Source organism: Saccopteryx leptura, chromosome 12, assembly GCF_036850995.1.
Source record: "Saccopteryx leptura isolate mSacLep1 chromosome 12, mSacLep1_pri_phased_curated, whole genome shotgun sequence".
NCBI lineage: Eukaryota > Metazoa > Chordata > Mammalia > Chiroptera > Emballonuridae > Saccopteryx > Saccopteryx leptura.
The window spans coordinates 7,344,815-7,354,095 of NC_089514.1; the positions used below are offsets into that span (position 1 = coordinate 7,344,815).

Sequence of the window (9,281 nt, forward strand, 5' to 3'; positions counted from 1 at the left end):
AATCTCGAGTTCTTTTTTTTTGTTCGTTTTTTGTTTTTTGAAATTCTGAATTCTGGAGGCATTGACATCCTCTTTCTGCTTCTGTCTTCTTTCTGGAGCTTTCTTGCTGTGCTACTGGCCACAGGCAAGTCCTCTGACATGTGAAAGGTAGGGAATGATGTAGAGAGACCTGTCCCCTGAGAAGGAATGCCTGGTGGGCACTCGCCGTGAGTGCGGCTCCCAGGTCCACGCTGGGGGAAGGAAGAGGGGTGGTCATCAGCGGTTCCTCAGAGAGACACAAGGAAGGAAGGTGGGTTAGGACGTGTGTTAGAACAAAGCGGAACACCAGTGAGTGGGGACACCCCTGACCCTCCCCTTCAGGTTGGGGGACGCTAGGGTGTTGAGATGTGTGATGGTTTTTGTCTTCTGAAGGTTGTATCCCGCTCACTGCCCAGACCAGTGGATTAATCACTGTGTTCAATATTGTCCAGGGCAGACAACTTGAGAAGTGCATGTTAACATATCTATTAGACGTGACACTGGGTGCCACAACCAAGGTCCTCCAGCTCCAATGACATGACAGTGGCGCTTAGTCCTTGCTCCTTTGTGTCCGGCTCATTCTGTTTGCACCCAGTAGGCGTTTACTAGCGCATGAGCCTAGGTCTTCTGACACGGGGACGGGGGGAACCATGCTTCTCCCTCAGCGGCTGTAGACTAAAACCCGGGGTATCTGTCGCCCTTGCTCTGCCATAGTTCAAAGGTCAAGGGACACGCATGCTCCCTGGAGATAATGGGTTCACCCAGAAACCTCACTACCTGTCATGTTTTCGGAAATGTCAGTTCCTACGAACATCTATCTCTTAGGGCATAAGTGATCAAAGGTGGAGCAGCAGTCAGTGCTGCTGACTGGGAGGAGGCGAAGGCTTCTCCTTGTCCCCCTGGAAGGGGGATGCTCATAGGAGAGAGGTACCACTTTGGGGGGTGGGGGGTGGCCTTGGACAGCACATCGAGGGACCGCTGCTTCCCTGGACCCGCTGTGAGCCCTGCTCCCTGTTCAGTCCGCAGCCGTTTGTCAGCGCGGAACGAACGCGCCAGCCTCCCTGAACGGGGCGTCTTCTCTTCCCGTCTCTTGCAGGAGGTGCTTGAACTCGCTTTCTCCATCTTGTACGACTCGAACTGCCAGCTGAACTTCATCGCTCCCGACAAGCACGAGGTAAGGGTCCCCGTGGGGTCAGCTTCGGAGAGGGTGTCACGCTTTCTCCAGAAAAACAAGCAGGAGAGAAATATTGGAAAGAAAGAAATTCCACTAAAAAAAAAAAAAAAGTTGTTTTTTAAAGCCTGCCCAAGAAAAGTCTTGAACAAAAGGAACATCTTGTTGAGCTGAAATAGAATGGAAACCTCTTTAAAAAAAAAAACAAAAAACAAAAAATGTCAGCTTCTCAGTAGCTTGACTGATAGCCCGTGATAGAGAGAAGGAAGGCACAGACACGACTGAGCAAGACGGTCGTCATTGTGAACCCGGAGGACAAAACAGCCCTGGTGACAGCTCTGGGTTTTCATCGAGTATCTGTTTTTCGGTCAGAATTTTCCCGAGATAAACTTTAAAACATCTTACACACCTGACACTAATATAAAATCATATGGTCTATACACTGTTATTGAAAAATAAAAATGTAAAAAAAAAAACAAAAACAAAACCATTTAATAATGTAGGTTCCCTCCCATGTTTCTTTAAATTATTTTGAGAGGTGTGGGGCTGTCTCTGCAGTCGGGTTTTATTTTTGAGAGGCTTCTCTTCCTTTTTGACATCTTGTTATATGTATAATTTGTTTCTCTTCTTCAGGCACGCCGTCAGCTATATTTAAAACAGTTAGCATAAAGCTAGGAAAAGGCGTTTATGAGATAAAGTAGCAGCTATGGTTGATTTAACTTTTTCTCTTGTACACTAGGATCCAACATCATGCTGGAAGTGCTTATTTTTAGACGATACCATTCAAACTTTTGTTTTGCATGTGGTTGCATAAACAGTTTTTAGAAAGGAAGGGAACGTTTTTACTGAAATCTGACTTTTGTTCCCCGTTTCCCCGAGGAGACTTAGCTCGTTTAGCTGTTATTCAGTATCTGGTTTTCGCCGGTTTAGAAGCTTTTGAATAAAATTGTGTGTCCTAAAGGGAAAGGAAAGATGAGACGCAAGCCCTGCATTTAGAATGGTGCTTAAATATAATTCTGTGTGGCTTGACATTTAGTTTCCAGGAGGGGCTTACTTTGTCTTTCGTCTTCCTGAAAATAGATTCTATGTCCTGCTGTTTCTCTTTTTACATAAAATGGTGGCGGCTCACAGGCCACCCTACCCACGATGTGTACAGCCGTCTAGAAAGCCACCTAAAGCAGTGGAGCCGTGAGTGTGGTTTAAATCGAGACGAGGCTGTCTTCCCCAGTGCACATTAATTCCCGATAACGATGAGTGTCCTGAGGTCACCAGGTCCATAGTCCTGCCCTGTCTCCGACCTGTGGTGCGGCGAGGAGAAAAATGCTATACACCCTGACGAGCACTTTTTAGTGTTTTCAAACCTCTTTCACGCCTGTCACCTCCTTTTTTTTATTATTGGCATCATCACTCCATAAGATAGAAAGTTCTATCACAGACTCGTCAAATGAGGGGAGGGAAGGGTCTTGTCATCAAATGAGTGGAGGGACCCTCCCGGGAGGGACCCCCTTCCCAAGCTTGGAGCGCCTCCACAGGAGAAGAGGGAATAGCGGTTATAATGATTGGATGCTCTGCCTGCCTCCTTTCACTTGATGCGCGCCTGAGACGCCAGAAGGACACACCCATGTCACCCCCGTTTTATTAAGGCGGGAAGTCAGTGGGGTGCAAGGAGGTTAAGACCTGTGTCCGAGGTTAGAGGAGGAGGGAGTGACTGAGCTGGGCTTTGAAGCGTGGGGGCTTTGCCCCATAGACTCCTCCTCCGGGGCCCCTGCACCGGGTGGCGAGGAGGACAGGAAGGAAGCAGGACCTGAACTCACAACCTCCTGCCTGTGCCCCTCGCCCAGCCTCAGCAGTTGCCCCCTGGCGGCCGGCCTTGTTTCCTCTCTACCGCCCCCTCCCCCGTGCCCAGCTGTCCCCCACCCCCCTCCCAGGCTATAGTAGGAACCAGCCCTGATACCATATCATCTGGGGGTAAGTATCCCGTGTGTATCTCTAAATAATAAACAGTCTGTGTTGAAACCTAGCTACAATACCATTACCACACCCGATTTTGTAAAATTTTTATACAAAAACCGGCTTTTTTATGGGGCAGTTACCCCAGGTGTACCTGTGTTCACGCTCTAGTGGGTCACACCTGTGTCTCAGCTCCAGCCAGCCCCAGGCGCCCTGAGCAAGTTACCAGATTAGCAAAGAGGAAAATCGTTCTGCAGAAGAGCAGCCATCGGCCTGAGGCATCATGGACGTTGCAGGAGGAAGCAGGGGGTGCTGGGGAGGTTTGGGCAGCCCAGGGTGGTGGCCTCGGGACAGGAAACCCTCTCTGGAAGGGCCAGCCGTGCTGCTCTCTGATGCAGGAGGTGACTCTGTTGCTCTGGGCGACAGATCGCTGCTTTTAAATCCACCCAACATCACGGACAAAAAAAAACAAAAAAACACACTGTTTGTTCCTCAAGCCTGCGGGTGTAGGAGTTAGTTGTGTAAAAAGCCCTCTGTCCCGGAAGTCCCAGCGCCTCTGTGGGCCTGCCCAAGGGCTCCCTCGATCCGCCCTGGCCAACGTGGGGAGGATGGAGATATATGGAAGGTTGGCCAGCCTCAGTTCTAGAAAAGGAAGTCACTACTAGAGCTATGGAGCCAGGGGCAGACAGCCCACTGCCGGCACATGCTGACTCTGTCCCCCCGGAGAGCGGTCTCCCACGGAGTGCTCGGAGCAGGGCAGGCTGGCGTGCCCATGGAGTGGCCCCTGCAAGTCCTCACATCTTCCTGCGTAGTCACGTCTCCCTAGGCCCCTCTCTCTCTCCTCCCTCTCTCTCTCTCTCTCTCTCTTGCTCTGTCTCCCTTTGCCACTTTTAAGGACCCTTGTGATCACATTGGGACCGCATGGACAACCCCAGTAATCTCCCCAATTTAATTTAAGATGAGCTAGCTAGAAACCTTCCTTCCCTTTTCCACGTCACCCAACATTCTGACTGGTCCCAGGGTTAGGACTCGGTCCTCGTAGAAAAGAGGGGGTCAGTCTCCCCACTACCCCCCTGAACTGGCATCACACAGGTTTGTCTGTCTGTCTCCTGCGTTTCCTGTGAGTCAGAGTGAGATGATGAGCCCAGTTCAGGCTCAGCTCTGAGCGGCGCTGGTGTTGTGTTCTTTCCTGATGTCCAGTTAGTTGTCTCTGCTTCGGGGGGTGTTATCAGCCGTGGATGACCGTCGCTGCCTCGATTCCTGGATCCTAGAGGCTGCTGCGAAAGGTTGACATCCCAAGCCTGCCCTTCCTTCTTCGTTTTAAGTGGGATAGTCATAAAAAGAGAAACTGGACTTATCGACTCTCTGGTGACCCTGAGGTTATATGATTTATAAATGACAAGCAGGATAAATACTTGCTTCCTTTTGCCTTCCAAATAATGAGCACCTTCCAAAGGAGACTGGCGAGGTGTTTTGAGTCTCTGAGTATCCTTATGAAGTGATGGATATAAATGAACATATTTTTTTTCATTTAAACATTTGAATGTAGGTTGCAGTTATGGCCCTTATCAGTGTCTAGATCTCCTTCCTGTCTGGAGGACCGGAACACCCTTTGGTGGCCATTCAGTCCTGCTGCCATGACCTGGATGTCTTTGATCATTTTGAGTCATTCTGGTATGACCCAATATCCCAGGCTCATGTCATATGTCCCCTGCCTCGTCTTTGTGGGGCCTTGGTTCTTTCTAGTAGGAAATGGTATTTAGCGGCCAAAATCTGAGCATTGGGTGTGCTTATTACGACCTGGTTGATCATTACTTTTAGGTCATGCTGTGAGTCAGGAAAGAAGCAAGCCTACGCTGGTGTTGAGTCTAGGACTATCAGGATGTATTCCACCAAAACCTTCAAACGACAGGCCCGCTGGTTGGATGGCAGAGGACATTGGTAGCGCAGTCGCGGAGAACCCCAGTCCTCTCTCACATGGTGGCGTTCTCTGCACAGCAGAGCGCGGGCCCTGGAGTCCGGTCGGATGGGTTCAGATCCCGCCCACTCCACATATGACCAAGTGACTTAACTTCTCTGCATCTCAGTTCTCATAAAACAGAGGGTAATCACCTGACCAGGTGGTGGTTCAGTAGATAGAGCATTGGACTGGGACACAGGCGACCCAGATTCAAAACCCTGAGGTCGCTGGCTTGAGCGTGGGCTCACCAGCTTGAGTGCAGGGTCGCTGGCCTGAGCCCAAAGTCACTGGCTTGAGCAAGGGGTCACTCGCTCCGCTGTAGCCCCTGGGTCAAGGCACATATGAAAAAGCAATCAATGAACAGGTGCCTCAACGAAGAATTGATGCTTCTCATCTCTCTCCCTTCCTGTCTGTCCGTCCCTGTCTGTCGCACGCGCACACACACACACACACACACACACACACACACACACACACACGGGGATAACAGAAGCGCCAGCCTCACAGAGATGTTGTGACTATTATAAACAGTGATGTGGGCAAAGCGCTGAGCCCAGGGCGGAGCGCGTCTTGTGTAATCAGTAGGAGCCAGCTGTTGTTACTGCTCGTTAGCGTGTCCTCAGTAGTCACCCTCGCCCCCTCCTCCCCCCCCTGCAGTACTGCATCTGGACGGACGGGCTGAACGCGCTGCTGGGGAAGGACATGCTGAGCGAGCTGACGAGGAACGACCTGGACACCCTGCTCAGCATGGAGATCAAGCTCCGCCTCCTGGACCTGGAGAACATCCAGATCCCCGACGCGCCCCCGCCCATCCCCAAGGAGCCCAGCAACTACGACTTCGTCTACGACTGTAACTGAAGCGGCCGGCCCGGCAGCCGTCCCTCCCAAACTGGAAAGCCTCGCCAGCCAGCAAGAGAGAAGAACGGAAACGCGCCCACCACGCCTTGGAACCCCCTGGTGGTCGGGGGAGCTGTGCGCCCACACTCCCTGGGGCCTGGCCGCCTGCCCCGCCACGTGTCTGCCCCGCCCTGGCATCTTGCTCGCTGCTCTGATTGTGTTCCTAGACGCTGCCGCTTGAGGTCACTTCCTGTTGTTGCCGTCTGCCGGTGGGACAAGAGCAAAACCCACCGCCAGCAAGAGAGCCAAAGGGCCCTGCCACCCTGGTCCCCTGCGGGCACGTCCTCCCTTCCTGGGGTGTGACAGCCAGCAGCGCCAGACTGCCCCCAGCCAGCCCGCCAGAGCAAGGGAGTGCCCCACGCCAGGCTTGGGTCCGGAAGAAACAGCCTGACTACTTGAGAAGCCCAGACCCCTCCTCCTCGGTCCCCTCTCTCTAAGAGTCAGCTCACACCTCCACTTTCACGTGAATTGAAATCTGCTTTCAAATCCGCTCCCTCCTCTGTCCTGGCTTTTGCCTTGACCTGTCTGTCCCTTTCCGGTCCCAAGAGTAGCCGCGGCCACCTCACCCTAGTCCTCGCCAGCCCTGGGTCCCCAGACGCAATCCACGGGTCCCATGCCCCCTTCGCATCCGCACTGTGACCGTGACCAACCTCCTCTCCCCACCGCACCCCGCCCCGGCCTGCACCTGCCTTCTTCACGTCCACACACCCTCCCAGCCCTTAGCTAAAAGCACAAAAGGCAAACTGAGTCATGCTCCACCTCTAATATCCGAGACCTCCATGCCTCTGCGACGGGGTCGCTATCTAAGGGTCTGGTGTTATACCTTCTCCTGGGGGTCTCTGCTGGGACACAGGTTCCACAAGACGGCCAAGGTGTCAGACATCCGAGTTTACATCATTGTAATTATTACAAGCGTTGACAGTTTGCAAGGGTTTGGGGTTGGTTGGTTGGTTGGTTTTTTGTTTTGTTTTTATTTCCTTTTTGGGTTTTTTTTTTGCTTTGTTTTTGTACAAAAGAGTCTAACATTTTTTGCCAAACAGATATATATTTAATGAAAAGAAGAGATACATAAATGTGTGTACTTTCCAGGGTTTTTTTTTTTTTTTAATTATTTTAATCTTAAACATCTTCCTGAGAATAACATTCCCTTAAACATGCTGTGGAATAAAATCGTGATGAGTTGGGGAGCCGATGTGTTGATGTGTGGTCACTGAAGTCCTTGCTATTCGGTCGTCTGGGTCAACTGCGAGAGCCTGTCAGAGGCCCTAGCCCAGCCCCGCAGACTGGGGTGGTTCACATGCCTGTTAACTCTAAGGAGCGCTGGCCAAGGGGACTCTGGAGCATTACTAGGTCACCACAGGCTCTGGGCCTCAAGAAAGAATGTGACTTCTCCAAAGATCATCGCCACTCATGGAGAAAATCAGACTCCCTATGTAAAATCATAGATGATCGGTTCGTGTCACACTGCTGCCTCCTGACCGCGATGTTCTCTTTTGTGTTTCCCTCCCTTACCACTAGATCATGTACAGCAGTGGTCCCCAACCCCCGGGCCGTGGACTGGTATCGGTCCGTGGGCCATCTGGTACCGATCCGCAGAGAAAGAAAAAATAACTTACATTATTTCCGTTTTATTTATATTTAAGTCTGAATGATGTTTTATTTTTTAAAAATGACCAGATTTCCTCTGTTACATCCGTTTAAGACTCACTCTTGACGCTTGTCTCGGTCACGTGATACATTTATCCGCCCCACCCTAAAGGCCGGTCTGTGAAAATATTTTCTGACATTAAACTGGTCCGTGGCCCAAAAAAGGTTGGGGACCACTGATGTATAGAACTGAACCAATTAAACTCATCACACTTGCAGGGAGCACATTCAGCCATGAAAAAGAAGGCAAACCCGTAGACCAGAAAGAAATCAAGCCTGAACTGAAGACCTCTAACTACGAGTTAATAAAATACGGGTTGGGTGCCGGCGAAGGGATTTTCTGAGCTCAGTTCCCCGGGGGCAGAGCTGGGTCATTAACTTGGAGGGGAGATGTCAGAAAGGTCTGAGTGCGTGAAGCCCAGCCTGGGGCAGCGCAAGCCACTTACGGCGGAAGTGTTAGATGCCCAGCCAGGCCACCGCTCTTTATTGTCACCAAGTTGTACAGTTATAAAAGTGGCCTGAATGGAAATGACATTATTCAAGCTCCCCATAAATTGCAGGGCAAAAAAAAAAAAAAAATCATTTGCAATCGGTAGTAATTACCAGGTGATTCTACACCCCGTCAGCGCATGCGCACCTGAGCGTCACGTGGGTGCTTCTTTTAACCTTACGCTTGGATGATATTAGCATGTATGTCTTTTGTGTCAGGAGTAAGTACTTACTGATCTGTCCACCATCATGAGAAAAGGATACATGTTCAATAAAAGACAACGGAGTCATATCATGCTTTATTTAGGAGCTATCAGACTGTCCATGCAAAGGAGAATTCTTCGAACTGAGCTAGCTGAGGTCCTGGGACTCAGGGTTTAAGAGATTGATCCATCCTATACCCTTCCTGGGAAGAACCAGCCCTTCTTTCTTCTGTAACTTTTGCTTTAAACAGAAACTCACCCTCCCGGGACCATAAAGAGAGCATTCTCCTACCTCTGCTTAGACCAGCCTCCCACGGGCTGCTGAGACCCTGGGAGTCGAGATCCTGGCTCAGGTTTCCCTCGGGGTGGTGCAGGGGCTCTGTCCTCATTGGCTGCCTCGTCTCCCCTCCCCGGGCTGACCCAGGCTACTTTCCCAGACAGTGAGCAGGTGTCTGAGCTGAGACAAGTTGGCCCTCTCCAAGGGGACAGTGGAAGAAAAAGACCCGTTTTGTCCTTCAGTCTAAGCCACTTTCTCCGATTCAGCTTTACCTGAGATAAACATGATAGTGAAAATTTGAATCTGCTGATAGGCTGATTCCTGTCTTCTTGTTACTCGGACCCCCCTGGAGGGAAGAAGGCTCATTAAACGGCCCCCTCCAACTCAAAAGTGAGAACCTGTAAGGACGAGGACATCTAATGATCATTGCAGAAGGCTGAATATTTCTGAAGTCTGTTTGCAAATCGCTTCTAAACCACCTTCTAATGATCAGCTAAATCACCTCCTGCCCACCTGCTCTTTTTAATGAAGAGAACAGCCATCCTTCCCAGTGACAGACATGCCATTCATCCACTTGGTTTTGTTAATGAAATATTTTACAGTTACCTTTAAGGAAGTCAAATATTCAAATAATAACCAAAACATGCTTAGAGCTCAACACTAGGAATG

General features: G+C 50.6%; 1 protein-coding gene across 9 annotated transcripts in view; it reads left to right on the plus strand.

Moving 5' to 3' along the window:
- Positions 1-7,545, plus strand: part of ELMO1 (engulfment and cell motility 1) — a 505,561-nt gene extending 498,016 nt beyond the window's left edge. For 7 of the 9 annotated variants that reach the window (XM_066353942.1, XM_066353943.1, XM_066353939.1 and 4 more), the window contains 2 exons: positions 1,115-1,192; positions 5,757-7,544. In XM_066353942.1, coding sequence (XP_066210039.1) covers positions 1,115-1,192; positions 5,757-5,957 — 279 coding nt within the window. In that variant the 3' untranslated portion in view covers positions 5,958-7,544. Of the gene's footprint in view, positions 1-1,114; positions 1,193-5,756 lie in introns of all 9 variants that reach the window. The other 2 variants (XM_066353938.1, XM_066353946.1) reach the window with 2 other exon arrangements.
- Positions 7,546-9,281: the final 1,736 nt, after the last annotated feature.